Source organism: Drosophila tropicalis, unplaced genomic scaffold, assembly GCF_018151085.1.
Source record: "Drosophila tropicalis isolate 14030-0801.00 unplaced genomic scaffold, ASM1815108v1 contig_878, whole genome shotgun sequence".
NCBI lineage: Eukaryota > Metazoa > Arthropoda > Insecta > Diptera > Drosophilidae > Drosophila > Drosophila tropicalis.
In genome coordinates, this window is record NW_027173374.1 from 4,260,221 (window position 1) to 4,279,282 (window position 19,062).

The 19,062-nt window shown below is 37.7% G+C and overlaps 2 protein-coding genes across 3 annotated transcripts; both read left to right on the plus strand.

Moving 5' to 3' along the window:
• Window positions 1–9,870: 9,870 nt before the first annotated feature.
• LOC137585074 (seminase) lies at window positions 9,871–11,652 on the plus strand. The gene has a single exon (XM_068300728.1). The coding sequence runs from the start codon at window positions 10,341–10,343 to the stop codon at window positions 11,244–11,246; it is 906 nt and encodes a 301-aa protein (XP_068156829.1). The 5' UTR covers window positions 9,871–10,340; the 3' UTR covers window positions 11,247–11,652.
• A 589-nt stretch (window positions 11,653–12,241) lies between these two features.
• LOC137585071 (putative polypeptide N-acetylgalactosaminyltransferase 13) lies at window positions 12,242–18,270 on the plus strand. Of its 2 annotated transcripts, XM_068300724.1 has the most exons (7): window positions 12,242–15,955; window positions 16,011–16,162; window positions 16,220–16,395; window positions 16,454–16,923; window positions 17,239–17,408; window positions 17,631–17,816; window positions 17,871–18,270. In XM_068300724.1, the coding sequence occupies exons 1-7, from the start codon at window positions 15,824–15,826 to the stop codon at window positions 18,268–18,270; spliced, it is 1,686 nt and encodes a 561-aa protein (XP_068156825.1). In that variant the 5' UTR covers window positions 12,242–15,823. The 2 variants fall into 2 exon arrangements, with proteins under 2 accessions (XP_068156825.1, XP_068156826.1); XM_068300725.1 differs by lacking the exon at window positions 17,871–18,270 and having other exon boundaries at window positions 12,243–15,955; window positions 17,239–17,440; window positions 17,631–17,769.
• Window positions 18,271–19,062: the final 792 nt, after the last annotated feature.

The window sequence follows — 19,062 nt, forward strand, 5'->3', positions numbered from 1 at the left end:
ATACCATCAATATTTGCGTCTGTAGCAATTGTAGTTGTAGTAGTATGGAAAGCTTAATGTTTATCTAGTTGCAGTTTGTGATGGAAGTTTCTTTTTGCATGCTGCATGAGGCGAATTGAGCCAAGGATTTAGTTTCGTTGCAACACTTTAGTTTAATTGGCAACCCACGCGAATTGTGTACACTTTTTAAGTAAGAGTTAATATTTAAGTGCTGCCTGTCGCCCTTTCTCTTTCTCTCTCGCACTCTCTCTCTCTTTTTATCTCTTCTATTTACTTAAAATTCTTTGCTAATCTGACACTTGAATTTTCCATCACCTGAGAGCTAAGTAAATTTTTAGCTTTTCTACATCGACGATTTTGCAAAAAAAAATAGAAATTAGTTCATATTCTAGTTGGAGTTAATTTTTTTCGGTTAAGCCAAGTCATGGACATGAAAAACCAATTTCATAGCCAACCACATGTCACACACACACACACACACAGCACAATGCCAACCATGAGTTTTGCTGGCCACATTGCGGGCACAGAAATGTTTAAACACAATGGAACAAAATAAATTCAACTAAATTTTGGTAAATTTTTGTTTATTGTTCACAGCGTTCAGGCCCATGGTATTAAAGGTTTTGTTTGCTAACTAATATACCCTATTTAAGGGTGTATATTTTTAAAGACTCTTCTGTAAATCACTTTAATCGTAATAATAATGAGAAACGTTATGTTTTTGACTACTTTATTGTAATGTCTTAGCATTGGGAAAAAATCTACAAATTTTCAATACTTTAAGTTAATTAAGGGTATGTTATATTCGGTTTTGGTATCATATTTGCATTGTAATTCATTTGAAAATTGAATATAAATTATTTACAGAAAACTAACGAAGAAAAAAAGTACAAAAAGCACTAATAACAGATATCCATATAGACATGTCCCTGTGTAATTTTAATTAAAACAAACAGAAACCTTAGTGGGAGTTGTCAGCTATTGTGTGTGTTTGTGTGGTTGTAAGTATACATATATGCTTGTCGAGCTGATTATGTTTAGTCCTACTCGCACAACTTTTGGCCATAATTGTAAGCCCTGCTTTGTTGGTGTTTATTTGAATGAGTTTCGCTTTGTATGTGTGTCTGTGTGTATGTGTATACATATATGTATGTATTTATTGCACATATTATCTTTGTTGTAGCTGTCATTATAAATTTCATTTATGCCAAGCGGAAGTACATATAAAACTCGACGCATTTCCACTTTTAATGAGGTGAAAACAGAAAATTTTTACACCACCCTCACAAAAAAACCACTTCAAAACACACACACACACACAAATTGTGGGACAAATCAATATTGCAATTAAATTTCATTAAATTTCCCCGTAGAATTTAGTAATTTAACAATTCTAGACATTGATTGAGTTACAGGTGCAGTTTCATTATGATAATGATGATAATGATTATGATAATTGTAATTTGTCGTTTACATACATTAACATACATATACATATATGTATATGCATCGAATTGTAAGTATTTGCCCATTAACCAAATTGTAATCATGAATTTATATGTGTTCAGTATATTAGGCAACACAAAACCAATTTGCAGTTCTGTAAATACATAGGAATACTAAACGTTTATTAAGTTACCGAAATTGCATTCAGTTATTACAATGTATTCAGTTTCAGGTTAGCCAAAGGGCTTGCCAGAATATGAATCGGTTTTTAGCCTGTACACAAATGCAATTCAATTGGTCTATAAACAACATGAAACCGCAAATGTTGTGTTAAATTTTGGTAATTTTGATGCCCAGTTGTTAAGTACTTTGGTTTGTTATTTCTGTTTCATTTGAGAAACTTTTATTTTTGGAAGTATGCAAAGCGAAGTTTTTAGCAACGCAATTTATAGACATCTAGTAAATCAATCGTGTTAAAGTTCACCTAAAAATTGCTTGATTATAGATTGTAAATTAATACACGACCCGCTGCAATCCACTTTTACCCCACCAACTTCTTTTCACTACGTTTCTACTCTCCTAAGCCTCAATTATTACAGCAATTTTAACTGCAGTTGTATTACCCAAAGGGCTATCTAGTTGTATAAACAAATCTGCTTCTGCTACACCTAGTTTATTTTTGTAGTTAATAAATTAACCATTAATTAACCAGTTTTTAATGACATAATCTAAAAATTTACTTGAAAAACAATATTGTTAAGAATCTAAGGTACGCCCAAATATTGTTCGTTTTTATTCAGCAAAAGCAAAAGGCTTATAAATACCATTAGACCGAGAACCCATTTCATTTAGAAAGTAATGGAGTTGGCAATAAAGTGGCTATCAGTACTTATTTTTGTGCTGTCGTTTGGACAAAGTTTACAAGCAGGATATGAAATTTTCTTCGAGGACCCAGATATATTCAGCAATTGTCGAAATCAACCAACAGATGTTATAGGCTTCGGAGAATTGAACGACCTATCGGATTTTATTACAGAAATGAAAGAAGATATTATATCAATATCGGGAAATGTAACCATCAATCCCATTTGGAAGATTTATCCATCTGATCGAATTGAAGCACGTAATATAATGCTAAAAAAATAAGAATAAAGTGTGCAATTTTATTGTTAATATTACAGGCACATTTCAACACATACCATTGGGAAATTGGCGTATGGCAACCAACCATTTATAACCTAATCTATAGAGATTTTTGCCTGTCAATGTGGGACAAGACACAAACCATATACACACACTGGAGTCAGCATATTATCAATGATGATGAGGTGAAGGAGAAATGTCTCACTCCTGGTGTAAGTAGGACCAAAAGACGTAAAGATTTTGTTTAAATTTTGACTACATTCCAGACAAAAATTTATTACGAGGACTGGGATCTTAATTTGGTTATGAATTTTAGTGGGCCGACATTACATGGGCGCTTTCAATTGGAAATAATTCTTATGGCCTTCGATAACTTAGAAAAGAAGCGCTCGATGAGTACATGTTTCCAGGCTACTATACAAGTACGAAAGAAATTTTAAGACTACAATTTTTCATTTGAATGTCTCCTATGTCTTACGGATAATTAAAATATATTCTTAGTTTGATTTAGATATGTTCTTGATCTTGATCTATGATCTATGTCTTACGGATAATTAAAATATATTCTTAGTTTGATTTAGATATGTTCTTGATCACTTAGATTTCGAAAATTATATGAGTTTGTTTTGGCTTTGCTTAAAATTTCCATGGTGGAAATGTCCATTCTATTTAAGCACAACTTATCTTGATAGCAGATGATAGCTCTTAAAAACCAGCATATACATGTATATTTATATGTATGTATATCAGATTTTAATGACACGGAATTTTGTAGAGTGTAAATATTTTTTGTTAAAAAAATAATGCCATTGCACTATTAGCTTCTAAATATCGAAGCCACAAAAATGTAACTAGTTATACAAGCCCAGGCCCTGTTACTCACTTCTTTCGCTTTGCCTTGTTCATTTCATTTTGATATAATGAGTTTTTACCACCATAACCACGCCCCGTGTTTGGACCAAGCCCAAAAGCTCATCATCAACTTGTCAGACCAGGGTTGACAGGGCGACCATTCCCCCTTGCATTCCTCGTCCAACTCTTGGACCACCCATTATCCATTACCCAGGAATGACTATTGAAAAACGGTTGACCAAAAATGACGCGCAAATGTTGGCAACATTAAATTAAAGCGTCGTAAACTGGCGCAAACCGCACGCGAAATTTATGCATATAAATCAGACCGCGCTGATTGACGTGTGCCAGAACCCGGTCAGAACAGGCAAACTACTGCTAATTTGTCGAAGGGGATGGGGGTGACAGGGGGCTATATTGGTAGGGGGACAGCAGCCCATGGCCAAAAGCGAATAGCCAACAGCCAATGTCCGCTCTTTCACTCTCTATGAGACGATAAAGAAAAAATATGTGGAAGAGAAAAAAAGTGGGGAAAAATTGTTGAAAAACACCAAAACAAGGCAAACCAAGTCAAGCCAAACCAAAGCAAACAACAACAACAACAACGGGAGCAACGAAATGTGCCGAAATTCCATCAAAGCGACGTTTTACGGATAAAACATTTGCATATTTTGATTGGACACGCCCAGTTTTGTGCGCATAGTGGGCGAACGTAAACAATATGAACCAACGGATGGTATACATACGTAGGATATGTATGTACATACATACTATATATACGCTGAATGGGGTTGAGTTTTTGGGGATTGCAGATTGTAGGAGGAATAGAGAGAAGGTTCGTGACGCGGGGTTGGGAGGTCACTTTCGAGGTCTGCCATTTTGGCATGCTATGTGTACGCTAGGCTCAGACAACATCAAGCACAATTGCGAGCAACTATGACGATAAGGCTGCTCACGCCCACTGACTAGACTGGACTCAACGAAATTGAACTCAACTTGTCCCCGGTCTCCGCCTAAGGTCCATCATCATACGGTTGACATGGCACGGTGACGCGACTTTACTATCTGTATTAACGTGTTTTTTGTTTTGTTTATTATTTTGTAGATACCCTTGAGAAAAATTGAAATGGACAGAATGGATTGATTGATATCTATTTAATTTCTTAAGTTTAAGTTTATGTTTTCTTTTTTTTAATCAAAAGAACTATTCTGAACTGAACCAGGACCGCATTATCTTATAATATAACCTGTTAGACAGTTATTGGCAGCCCAATCGGTCTAGCTGTAATAATAGTGTTAGATTTTGGTTAAACAAATTTAAACGTATCAGCACATCGTCTTTGAATGAGACGAGATAAAAGTTCCTGGACATAGCTGAAAGACTTAGACTTCTTAGAAAACAGGGTGGTTCTTATTTATTTCCTGTCAACAAGGGCAGATCCTGTAAACTTTTCTTCGTATAATCATGTGATTTGAAAATAGATTTTTCTATATTTACATAGCATTCATACAGGTTGTTTTCTGTTAACTCTTTCACCAAATTTAAGCTTATAATTTAAATTTTTAGAACCTTTTTAAAGGGACATATTCCCTGTATGTATCTCACTTTCTTCGCGTATTTGCCACCTTTTTGGATAGCCTTCTTTTATTGCATCACTGGTTGGGTGGGTAAGTGTATTTTATTTTATTTTCGAACGCGCCTTTTTAGACTGAGCTTCAGTTTTTTGTGGCACATTTCCAACCAATGTCATCCGGCAATAAATCTTCATTTTCGCTATTAAAATGTTGTAATATTTTCAATGTTTTTGTTTTTTTTTTGCCAGTTTTTCTCTGGTTTTGTGTTTTTTTTTTTTTTTTTTTTAATGTTTTGCTGATGTCCTTGTCAATGTGTGCGTGTGTGATTCTGTTTTTTCTTTTTTTACGGCCCATAAATAAAAGAAAAATAAAAATTGAATTGCTTGCCTGCTTTTAGTTTTGCCTTTTATTTTATTTTGTAGAATTATTTTTTTATTTGTGGGTGTGCGCTTAGATTTTGTTTTTTTTCTTTGGTCATCCTTAAACGGATTTATGTGTTTACGTAATTGATCTCCTTTAGTTCGAATAGCCATTGCGATAAGTTTAAAGTTGGTTGGCTACTCAATTTTTATAGAGTCATTCGTTGGGGCCGTTGTGTTGGCAGTTGATGTCACCATGGCAACTCATATTACGTATACGCAGTGGGTTGTTGTCATATATTTATAATGGACCTTTATGTCGGGCCGTTGAATGCATTTTGTCAGTTTTTGTCACATTTCACACAGCGAACTTTATTGAATTAAATGATTTGTCAAGCATTGAAAGCTATGTGGCAATTTGTAAATTGCGTTTGCCAGAGCTTAAATGCACGAACTGATGCTCGAGCATGCGGAGAGGATGGTTGGCCTTTGGCAGGTGTCCCATTGTGTGAGTCCTGGAATTTGAATAATTTTCATATGCCAAATACAACACGCATTTGTATCCCGCATCGCATGCAAGTCAATCATATGCATTTTACTTACTCTAGCCATATTGGGGGTGTGGGGAGAAATATTGAAAAGTAATTTTCAATTTCTGTTAAAGTTCACTCACATATTCACATTTGACGAAGCATTGCATTAATAATGGATTGGAAAAGTTTTCATACCTTTGATTAGGGTTAGTCAATGTTGAAATTTCACATTTTTATCTTTTCGAAAAGATAATAATCAAATCTCATGGGTATTCATGTCAACTGGTAAGGATTGAATTTGATTTTACACCAATGAAAATCTTTCTGTATCTACCCAAGAGGCACAATGGTTTTTCCCTATAACTTTTCTATTATGTAGTTTGTTCATGTTAGAGTCAAAATTCGTGTCAATCTTCGAGTTAAGTTTACAAAATCTTAAAAATACAAATATATATGTACATAGGTAACTTGAAAATTAATAGTCCTTTTCTGAAATGTTTTCTCATTTTAGTTGATGTCAGTTTGACTAATGGAAGCGAATAAAGATAAAGAAGAGCCTCTTCCAGAATAAGAACTAATGATTATGCTTATTTATTTTTAAGATTTAACTGGATATTCATGTAAATTTGCATTTGACTTAAAGTCTATGTATATATATATATACGAAAGATGATGTAAAGGGGAAATAAAGTTGTGCAAAACTCAACTCATTTAAGTCAAGATCATAAATCAAAGTGTCGAAAATGGCATACATAAATTTTCATACTGAAAAAGGTATATTGCGATGAAATTAACACGCCAAGGCGTTAGGACTAGGCATACAATACACAAGCACAGACGCACACATACTTAATACATACACACATCAACACAATTGTGGGTGTGTGTGTGTGTTTGTGTGTACAATATTCTAAGTGTATCGTATGTTTTGTTGCTGTGATTAATGCAACGCGACTCGTATATATCTCAGATATATGTGCGGGATTGGGCTGTCTTTATTAATGGACGCTGATTTGCACATAAAGTAAAATACAAAATACATATGTATGTACATACATGCATACACATCTGTACATATACTTTTATAGGTGTATGGGATACATGGCTATAAGTGTATGGTTTAAGGGTGGGAATTAAACTAGGCATGGCGGCTTTTTAGCTTCTGCTCTTTGACTTCTGGCTGTGTATGTAGCTGGAGCTGAAGTTGATGCTGGAAATGAAGCTACTGCTCCTTCACTTATTCCATTGTGCTTAAAGAGCAGCCAGGGCATTGTTGTGTAGAGAGTCATTAAGGTGTAAATTGTACTACTAATTAGCCATTAAGTAGCAAAAAGGGAAACTAGAAAATGCTAAAGAGAAAGAGCTTTTGTGTGTGTGGATGTGTGTTTGTATAGCGTGTGGATTTTTACAAGAACAACAATATAATTTAATGATGCTCATATTAGATGGTAAAGTAATAAAAACTTCAAGTTGATCACGTTTTTCTCTTTTGTTTTTTTCTGTTTTATCGTTTTGTTGCCACTTAAAGGTGCAGGAAAATCAAATCAAAGATAGCCAGCAACAAATATGCGGGTTGAATGGGCATGGCTCGGTATTTGTATGTGTGTATGTGTGTGTGCATGTTTGTTGCATCCTTTTGGCCAGCATATATGGGGCAACAAGAAGCAGAAGAAGAACAACAACAAGGTATGTGTGAGAAATAGTTTGCAAAAAAATATTGAATTCTTGAGAAATAAACAAAGGGAAGTGAGTCAAGCAAAAGATAGAGAAAGACACATAGAGAAAGCGAGAGAGATAGAGAAAGGGATAGAAAGAGGGACAGCGATCTAGCGAAACCCAAAGACTATTGAAGCAGAAAATCGAAAATTTATACAAATATGTTGAAAGAGCAGAGCGAAAAGCGCTGCGGAAATGTGCAACGGCAACGGCAGCAACAAAAGGAACAGCGCGCTTTCCTCTCTAAGTATGTGTGTGTGTGTGTGTTTCTGTGTGTTTGCCATCGCTAAATTTGCATTTATTTTCTGAGGGTATGTTCAAATGTGCAACGAACTGTGTTTGAGTGGAAGACAACTAAAGAGAGTCAGTGAGAAAGATGGAGAAACAGAGGCAGGGAGAGAGACAGAGTAATACGGATGGCGAGTAGAAGAGGTAGAGCAATCAAAGAAGCTGCCGCTGCCGCCGGCTCTTCGTGTCCATTGCAGTGCACTTGCACTTCTAAAGCCCGTGTGTCCATGTCCAAATAGCTTAAGACAAATGTGCAGATACATACAGATAGAGAGGGAGAGAGAGAGAGAGATGCAGAGAGACAGGGCGATAGAGCAGCCTGCAGCCAAAACCTGTAACTGAGAAGCATTTGAGACTGGCTTTAAACGTGAAACTATTGGCCATGTGTTTGATGTGAAAATTCAATTTGCCATTAGCCCTTTTTGGATTAATATGAATGCATATTCGAAATGCCAGTAAATCAATTCAAGTCTCAGCGGCCACACCCAGACGCCCACCATTACCCACACATTCCCAGAGCAGCTCAACCTTTCGTGTGACACACATATACACACACACACACACTCACAGGGGTAACAGGCTTGTGTTTTTGATTGCGTCATGTTGCATAATGAGCTCTAAAGTCTCTACGCTCGGATAACATGGCGTATGAGTGACATTTAATTTGCTGTCGACAACAAGGACATCATCTGACGAAGCATTCCTCTCTATGCATAAAAACAGTTCTAGGGCAGACTTTTATGCAATCAAAACTGAATATAAAATGCTTTCTTCTGCAATATTAACCACAAAAATAATTTGAGAGCCACAAAAACAAGAACCAAAAAACCAAAAAAAAAAAAAAGGAAATCTCTCAAATATCAACTAACATGCAGGTCGAAAACTTTTACAAAACAAGACATTCTTTTATATGAAGGTAAACTATATTTACTTAGTGTTGTGTCATCTCCATCTTATGGTCCTTTTTTTGGGTCGTGGGTCTCATTTTTCTAGCATGCAAATGGCAATTATTCATTTGATGGGGGCATATAAATTACTCAAAGGAAGCTCCACTGAAGAACCAAAACTAACATAATGCAGAAACCAAGAGAAATTCAACTAGAGTGTTGAACTGGCTTTTTGGGTTAGCCAGGCACGCATTTTACAGCTAATAATAAATGACCCAAGGTTGCTTGCCGTCGTCGGTTATGTTTCTGTTTTTGTGCGCCCGTTTGTTTTTTTTTTTTTTGCCACCCGTTTGCACGTACGCATAAATTTTCAGAAAGGACAGACTGCAACACGTGTGAGGATACCTTTTTAGCTGCTCCTATTTTCCGGCTATGGCCAGGAGGCAGGTAGCACTCCTGAGTTTGTGTGTGTGTATGTGCAGTGATCCCTATGCGTTTGCCCATAAACATAATGACCAGCTATTAAGGCAACTGACTACTCAGCTTACAGGCAATCCTTGTTTGCCATAGGTCTTGTTGTTGCTACTGTTGTATGGCATATGTCAGCCAAGTTATGTGCCAAGTGTAACATATTTTAAATAATTGATGAGCGAATCCGAACCCAACTGAAATGAACGTTCCTTGGGTTCCTTGCGAAAAAAGGGTTTTAACGTAGAGTAGAGGGGAGTGAGGTAAATATACATACGTAGAAAATGTAAAGAGAAATACGCAGAAAACATTTGCATGGTAAAGCCTTTGGCTGCCCATCAATTAGACGCACTCGTCGTCGCTGTCGACGTCTATGGCAGTGATTCCTTATCCACGCATACATTACAAACACTTCAATTTCCGTCTGCCAGTCAGGAGCAGTAGCAGTAGTTGGCCATTTTGCAGGCAACTTTAATCAAAGCAAATTAATTATCTATGTTCCCTTTATACCCACAAGCCTTTCATGTCGGGACAATGTTGTCTGCTGCAGTCAGGCATCGTTGATGCCATTTGGTTTTCTCGACTTTTTTCCTTTTCTTTCCCGTCATCCATGCCTCAATCTGAAGTATTGCTTATTCCTTTCACCTTCCACATAGAGAGAGAAAGAAAAAGAGAGAGAGATATAACTGTATGGCATAAAGCAAAAGAAACTAAGCGAATGATGAAAACAATGAGCAAATGTCTTTCATAAGCCACACTCCGCATAAAGCAAAAAATAGTCGAGAGGTTTGCCTGCTAGTCACCAAAGTCCTTTTAATTATTCCTGTTCTTCTTTGGCATGACACTAATTTGCTTAGCTATGAGTCACACACCAAAGGAGTAAAAAATTTCAAATGCCAATTGATTTCGGTGAACTTTAATAACTTTTTAAACTTGATCAGTTTATCTCTTTACCCGATTGAGCTAATACCGCGAATGTATTTGTAGTGAGGCAAATTGCAAAACTAAGGCTTGACTAATGAATTTCATTGGCGCGTTTAACAAATCGTTAGTCAAAGAGCTTAAGTCTAAGCATGAAGATGTCATTCCGTCTATTGGCGTTTTTTGTACCTATATTTGTTTTCGCTGTTGCTTCTGGCAAGCAGCCTAAAGAGCATTATCATCGCTATATGCTTTCCGATTATAGGCCACAGCATAATCCTAGAACCCAAATGGATTATAAACGCCATAAGGCTCCAGTTTATCCCATAGATGAAACGCATCATAAGAATATAAGTGACACCATGGGACCTTTAATTAAACTTGTCGAAAGTGAGGAAACAATTGCCCTACAGCACCTGCTCGTTCGCATCTATATACATGAGAAATTTCATTGCATGGGTGTTGTAATATCTGAAATGCTAATACTTACAGCTTCAACCTGTTTTATAAATATGAGTCCAGAGGAATACATGGTTAAAACATCAGACGATATACTCCATGCAGCTGTTAAATCAAATACATCATACCATTTTATAAGAAACCAGGAACTTTTAACTGTGTTGCGATTTCGAGAGGCAGTGTTTTTCCCACAAATAGTGAATGGCGCTTTTAGTGTCAGAATGTGTGCCCATATCTTGGAAGAAAACTCAAGAGCCCTTTTGCCAACTTACATACGTTGGCGTCACAGTGTCTATACCCAAAGAACTGTAGTTCTTGCATTAGAGGAATGCCGCACCCGTATGCACGATCCGATGGGCAAAGTATTCACCGATACTATGTTTTGTGTGAGAAACAAAAAATATACTGAACATTGCCAGCCAACATTTGGCAATCCCCTGGTCTACGAGGGCGAAATCTGTGGCATTAATATCATGGGTCATAATTGTCCGAAAATCTTTGGTGTGGATGTCTATGTTAATGTTTATAGTCCCGATAGTTATATAACCAATAGAGTCGAAGCCATTAAAAAATTAAATATAGAGAGCGCCATATTCTAAATTAAAACTGAAACGAATTGGGCAAATAAATTGATTCGTTTTATTTCACAGTCATCCTGGAAATGGGAATGATTGGCTTGCAGATTCATTTAGAACGCTGATATGCCAACATTTTGCGTTTTATTCTTACTAACTTTGGTTTGCTCTAGCCATGCTGATAATTCCACTACCACCAAGAATAAGAGCCATCGTCATCATAAGTTGAGATATGTAGTGGGAGACTGGAAACCACATTTTGGTTACCATCCTAGCCACATGGCCAGTGATCATCTGTATCGTTATCACAAAACCAAGCCAACCACCACACGCATGCCTCAAGTGTCTGCTATTCCTACAGTTCCTCTGGATCACTATGTAGTGCGTTTGATGAAAGAGGATCAACTGGTTTGCAGTGGCATCATAGTCAACCAGCATCAGGTATTAACGGTGACAATCTGTTCTACAGGCACCTCGGGGCTTGTGGTAAAACTCTATGACGGCTCTACATATGATGTGACTGGACATACTTCTGCCAAAGGTTATAGTGTTGGTGTCGGCCTAGAATTGCTGTCGCTGCTAAATCTGAAAACGCCATTGGAAGAGGCATTTTCAAGAGCACCCTCCATTTGCTCGCATCGTCTGGCTATTGGTGAAATTGTTCAGCTTTGGACATGGAATTCACGCATGACGGGCCTAAAGAAGAAACGTGTGTCGCAAGTGCCCGACCGCCGATGCAAAAAGATTATCAATGATCCCAAAATGATAGTCCTGAACAATGCCACCAGCTGTTTGTCGAACACTGCTTGGAGTAAGACATGTCAGATTAATATTGGTTTACCCTATGTATATAAGCAAAGTTTTTGTGGCTTAAATATATTGGGCCACAATTGTCCAACAGCTAGGGATGCCGATGTCTATATACGTTTGCTTGATGAGAAACGTTTCATTAGCGAGAAAATGAATCAAGTTCGGTTGGCTCATCTTGATAGGTTTATAATTTAAATAAATATTCCAAAAAGACCAAATCAAATGACAAATATGAAATTAAATTTTTCTGCCTCATTTCCGCTATACCTGCAATCAAATTAATGAAAAATCATTCCTCCTCTGTTTTCATTGACAAAGCAGAATACGAAAGCAAAAAAAGAAGAAAAAAAGTGGGAAAGAAAATACCATCGGATGAAAAAACAGAAAGAAAAACACAACTTCAAATGAAGTGCCGCAGCCACATTGACGACATAGGAGCCGAAAGAACCTTTTGTATATGACAGAGCATAGCGATAATGTCATCAACTAAAGTACTCCGTCGGGCATAGTGAAAAGTTCTAGTCAATCGCAATAAAGCACATAATGTGAGAGGCAGACAGACAGACGGACAAACAGACAGTCAGACGGGATAGACATGGGAAACTGTGTAAACATCATTAAAATGAATCTTTCTATTTCTTCTTTTTACATCGAAACACAAAAAGTGGAAAATGAAAATGGAAAATCATTGAAATTATTTCTTGTCATGTGCTCTTTTTATTTTTTTATTTGCCACGTTTGTTTGTCCCAATGCTTTCAAGTTTAAGCGCATTTACAGATGAATATTTTGTTTGGCTTAATAATTGGGAAGGAGACCAGGTGCGGAGAGGTGGCTAAACAGGTGCTGGGCAGACTTGAGTCAATTAGACAACTTGGCCCCAAATTTGCAGTTGATGTGCGAGCACTTTAACAAATTAAACTAAATAATTCAATAACAAATTCTGTGGCTTGGCATATTTTAAACTGCACTTGGAGCAAAACAAATGGCAAATAAAAACCGAAAGCAAAGCCAACTAAAGCAAGGCTAAGAAACGGGAAGAACAAAAACCAAAGAAAGAAAAAATGTCCCACCAAAAAGCATTTATACATTGAGGGCACGTCCTTGGCGGCCCACTGTATATACTAACACACACATACATACGTACATACAAATAAGCACATGTAAGTCTGGTGTGTGTGTGTGTGCGCGTCTGAGTGTGCGTAAAATTTTATGATAATACGCAACAATTTCGAAATGAGTGCACCCTGCCAGGAGGCAGTTGGCTGCCAAGTAGAATTCCGAGTGCAAAGAAAGCAATTTCCTCAATATTCTTTATGGCCAGCCAGGGGGTAGGGAGATGAGAGGGATGGATAGGTGACGGGGCCGGTGCTGGTGCCTCTGATGCTTTTGTTATTATTTTGCAAAGTTCCATAAGCCGGCTGCTAATAAAATTTTAGAAGCTTGGGCTGTTAACATTATCATAACACAGACACACACACACACACTCATCCAAAGACACTCTCATGTGTGTGTGTGTGCGCCCATGATTATTATATGGGCACTCACACTCATACACAACCTCACATTTACATGCCACTTAGGCATTGTCGCAAGGCGCTTTTGACTAGCGTTGCGTATACGCCCGGTTGTGCGTGAGCCTTATAATTCATTTATTGGCAGAATTTCATTTTATTTTTATTTGTTTTACGGCTTTAGCAATCGCCTTTGATGCCACAGCTAACAAAACGGCAAATTGAAAACATATTGAATATCGAATTTGTGTCCCTACTTGAGGCTGCTTCTGCTGTCTCCCTTCCAACCCTCAGGTCCCTGCTCTGATTCCTTTTTCTGTTTAATTGCCCAACATGTCTGCATTCATTACAAAGTACTTTAATCCCCCGAAAGCATAGATCAAGTTCAGCTTAATAAATTCCCATGCTAAGCAACAAAAAAAAAAAAAAAAATGAAAAAACAGAAAATGGGAATAACAAAACAAATCTTGCCAATTTTTTGTGTGTTTTATTTTTGGCCACTCAGTTGGAGTTATATTTCTTACCTGTGGAACTGGCAGTGTCTGTTTTATTCTTCTGCTATCCCGTCTGTCTGTCTGTGTGTACGTCTGGTCGACTGGTGGCGACGTGACTGGGAAAATGCATTTCCGTTGCACGTAAAACTTGGGCAAACCCAAAAGCGAAGCAGCGTACCAATGAAACAAAACAGGGAAAAACGAGGGACACGTAAGTCAATCAGCAACTGAGTGGCCGAGCCAGCAGCACAGCCCAGGCCCAGCTACAACTATAGCTAAAAAAAAAAAAAAAAACAGACACACAAAACTAACTAAGTATAAACCTAATGCAATGCGGAAGTCACACTCCAATTTAGCAAAAAGTAGGAGGCGAAAACATGGCGTCTGATTTAGTTTCTAAGTGAATGAGTTACTTCCGTTTTGGGCCCCCAACAACAATTTTCAAAATCAAATTGCAACACTGGAAAAAGCCACTGTGTGAATAGGTAACTATCGTACAGGGTAGATAGAGGGTGCTTTGGTATTTTGGCCATTTAGCTGGCTTCTGTGGACCGTTTATATAATTCGGTTTCAGTTTATTAATCCTTGCCGGTGTCAATTTATTTGCCATCAACTGATTGGCATAGATTGGCATTATTTATACTATTTGGCAATTATTTGCATGACAGGCAAATATAACAATTCGAAATGTGATTAAATTTCTGAGTGAGAGTGAGAGTCCCCACTCACACCTTCAGCAAATTGTGAACAACCACACGGCAAATAGTGCAAATCATTACAGTCAATTAAGTTTGCCAGTGAAAAAGAATAACACAAAATATACATATGTACATATCGGTCTACATATGTATCTATATAAAATTGTATGTATATTTATGAATTGCATAATTTCAGTACACACAAATGAAAATAATGCAATTATAATGCAAAAATAATGTAAACATGTGAGGCGAACGGAGAAAAAATCAGAAGGCGATAACAAAACAATTTAATTAATGAACTTTTACGGGCCATAAAATTGTGGAAAATGGAAAAGAAAAAAAAAAACAATAAATGTGTTACGCGAATAAAATGATTTTTGTTAATACATATATTAAGGAAATTTTTAATTAAGCCAAGTAAACATGAAATATATATATTCCAACAGGAGAAGGATATACTTAAAAGACATTCGTTATTTCATTGTCGTCTTTTAAAGTTTAAAAAATAAATTTTAAAAAATTTGTTTGTTAAACATTAAGTTGTTAAGTACCAAACAGATTTCCAAAAACTCTGTCTACTGCCAGTTTACTGGAATAAGAATTCCATGCATAAATAGTTTCTTTCCATTCATTCTAATTTCACGATTTTTCAAAATATCAACCGACCAATTTTGGCTGCACTTTAGATTTTTGATTTGGTTTTTATTTGCGTTTATTTGCTTCAACGAAAAACATACTGAATAGAGAAGCAATCCACAAAATTTGACAGCTCATTGGTAAAAGATAGTTTCGATGTGCTGCAATTAACACCTTGCCAGCTGCAAACAAATATTTGCTAAACTTATCGAACATTTATCAAAATGACAAATGCGACATATCAGTGAAAGAGAGATAGAGACAGAGAGATATATGTATGTATGTATGTATGTGGTTACTCAATCGCAGTGATAAACTTACTGTTCGAGTTGTTTAAAAACGCGTGAAGACTCAATATTCATGGTTTATTTAGTTTAGTTTCGTTTCGATTTCAACATTTGCTTGTCGCTATGAATTCGAGGTGGCCCGAAATCAGTGTTTCTTTGCCATGGCCAGAAATATGTTGCGGCTAGAGCGAATGCATTGCTGCACTATTAGTATCTTGACCTTTGTAATATCACAGATATTGTTTATATGGCTAATGATGCGAAAAAATGCAGTACATCCCTCTGCCAGCAAGGTAAGTATTGAAACGAGATATATTAGAGATCTGTTAAAGTATCTTTAATTCTTAGCTTTTGTTCCGTTACAATGTTATTGATAAAATGGAATGGCGTAAATTTATAGCCAGTACTCCGAGGCATTCGGATGAATTTTATCAATACAATTTACAACTGAGCGATAAGTTGGAAATTCTACGAGATTTGCCTGAAACAAGGGATAAAAGGTTAGTGCCAAGTACTAGGAATATTCTTTAAGTAATAATGTTCCTTCATAAATGTAGCTGCAGTGGGATGACTTATAGTTTCCCCCCCGCCTCACAGGCCAAAGTTAGCATTGTTATCAGCTATCACAATGAGGCCCGCTCAATGTTATTGAGAACTGTGATATCTCTAGCTAATCGCACGCCTGAGGATTATTTCCATGAGCTAATCCTTATCGATGACTCCAGTGAAGATGGTAAGAGAGAGAGAAAGAGAGAATATTTATATCTACATATATCTACATGCAATTGCAGTCCACTTACTAAAAGAACTTGAAATATTAATGGATAAGATGTTTGCGCGAAGAAGTCGCAGTCCCACACTTAAATTTCTACGCAATTCTCAACGAATGGGCCTGATTTGGTCACGCAATAAGGGCGTCAGTGAGGCTAGCGGCCATTACTTGTTCTTTCTGGACAGTCATTGTGAGGTCAATGTTGGCTGGCTGGAACCCCTGCTGGATCGATTGGCGTTGAACCCGACTCGAGCTGTTAGCCCGCTGGTGGACCCAATTGACCCATCGACCTTCAGCTATCAGCAGGCGGACAATGAGTTACTTAAGGGCGCCTTCGATTGGAGTCTGCACTTCCACTGGGTGCCCCGTCAGCTGGCCAAGGGAGAGCTGCCCCAGCAGGCCTATTCTAGCCCCACATTTGCCGGTGGCATTCTGATGATCTCACGTGAATGGTTGCTCAAGTTACAGGGTTTCAATCCACACTTGAAGGTGAGGTGAGGGAGAAGTGACTTAATTAACTTGTGTGCCAAGTGCGCTAATTGCTAATGTCAGGCCGTGACAACACAGAACACAACAAAGTACAACACAGAACAGAACACAACCGCGAAAAACAACAACACGAGCAAGAGTAGAGTTTTCATTTCATTTTCCACTTTGTCGCATTTTCTCAGCCATACCCTTTATCAGTGGGTAATTCATCTATCACAGATAACTTGAGGTGAAGACATAATTTAGTATGTGGTAGGGTATATCATTGTCGGTGTATTGCATAGCTATCATGAGTCCATTTCCTATTTCTTGCAGATTTGGGGTGGCGAGTCCATTGAGCTTGCCATTAAATTGTGGCTTTGTGGCGGACAAATTGAGATCGTGCCCTGCAGTCGAATCGGACATATCTATCGTTCTCGCCATGCCTTTCGGTTCCCGTCAGTATTCGAGGACCAATTGCTGGCAGCCATGATGACACATTTGCTGTAGGTGGTCATGGTGGGAGAATGGGTCTTAGGTGTGAACTTTGGAATTTTTCAATTTATTTCTCTCCGTCGAGTTCCCTTTTCTTGATTTTTTTGTTTTTTTTTATTCATCCTTCTGTTGTTTAATATAAACATTCCTATCACGCAATGACCACATGTTGATAGTGGATTCATCCATACATTCTTTTACTGAATTTTTCCCTCGTTTTCCTATGCCGGCAGCAATTCAAAAATCATAGCTGAGTCCTGGCTGGATGAGTACAAATATTTGTTCTATTCGCTAAAACCAGAAGCCATGGCAACCGTATTGAACGACACCGACCAGGGCTATGATGTGCTCTCCCTGAAGAAGAGACTACAGTGCAAAACCTTCGATTGGTATCTAGACCATGTACATAAGGAGCTTAAGTAAGTTTCTCAAATCAGCAAGAGTTCATGTATGACTTTGTTTTCTTCTTTTAGGCCAACAAATGCTGACTCAAGTGCCCTGGGCACCTTGCGTAATGGTGATCGGTGTGTTCAGGATATTAATTTTTACCCGGTACTGGTTAGCTGCTATATGCAAAATATTACCCATTGGGCTCTAGATCGTCACACTGGCAAGTTGACTTCCCACGAAGGCTATTGCCTAGGCGTAATGCTTGATGAGACGGAAGGAAAGACGATAGTACAAATAGATCCGTGTCTCGATGACATATCTCAATATTGGCGGCGACAAAGCACACAACTGGTACATCAGCAAACACAACTTTGCTTGGATAATACGATCAAGAATCAATTAGAGTTAAGCATTTGCCGGCAACGGCCAATCCCTGCCTCTCAATCATTTCAATTTGCATTGGAAATGGAGAGACAAACATAATCAAGCAAATGATAACAATAACGTCTTATTGTGGGGTGGGAAGGGGAGGGGGTTACTGGTAGCGACTAAATCACAATGTTGACATGTTGTGCTAATCTCTGTGAAATATTTCCGCTGCAATAGTAGCAAAGGGAAGCACTAAATTATGACAAAAGGTGTGGGCACTTTTGCCTGATTGTGCGTATTCTTTTGCTTCTTCTTTTTTTCTGTTTTTTTTGTTTCTTTTGGTTGGGCTAGTAGTGACTTGCTATCAAGTCTTGTTGTTGTGCATCCTGTCGCATCCGTCACACGCGACACAGGACACACAATGGACCATCCAGATAAAAGGCAACAGCAGCGGCAGCAACAGCAGCAGCAACGACACGGCGCGTATTGTGTGTACTCGCTTAGAGAAGGCCGAACAATGACGGGGAGTTGCAAATGTAATTGAGTTGACGACAACGATGCCAACGACTGGCTCACTTTCTGACTGAGTGACTCACTGGCTGACTGTTGGCTGGCACAACAGGCTTCCGGGTAACTTTGATGGCCTCCGGATGCAAGGCAAAGCAAAAACGATGGCAACAATGCCAACACTCTGTCCACCTAGCATACAAAATGGTTTCAAAATTTTCACCAAGATGTCTTAATTAATGTCGAAATTCTTTAGTTTTTAATTTATTGAATGATCTTAAAGAACCCAGAGAATATAAATCTTTAAGCGATTTGGTAAATTGAAATTTGACGTAAGCTGAAACACAGGGCGTATGCTTAATATTGTTAACACTCAAATCATTCTAAATGAATCTATAT

Coding starts and splice junctions, on each gene's coding strand:
- LOC137585071 (XM_068300724.1), top strand. CDS start 15,824: ATGGCCAGAAATATGTTGCGGCTAGAGCGAATGCATTGCTGCACTATT. Junction 16,396..16,453: donor CGATGACTCCAGTGAAGATG/GTAAGAGAGAGA, acceptor ATGCAATTGCAG/TCCACTTACTAAAAGAACTT. Junction 17,817..17,870: donor CATGTACATAAGGAGCTTAA/GTAAGTTTCTCA, acceptor TTCTTCTTTTAG/GCCAACAAATGCTGACTCAA.
- LOC137585074 (XM_068300728.1), top strand. CDS start 10,341: ATGAAGATGTCATTCCGTCTATTGGCGTTTTTTGTACCTATATTTGTT.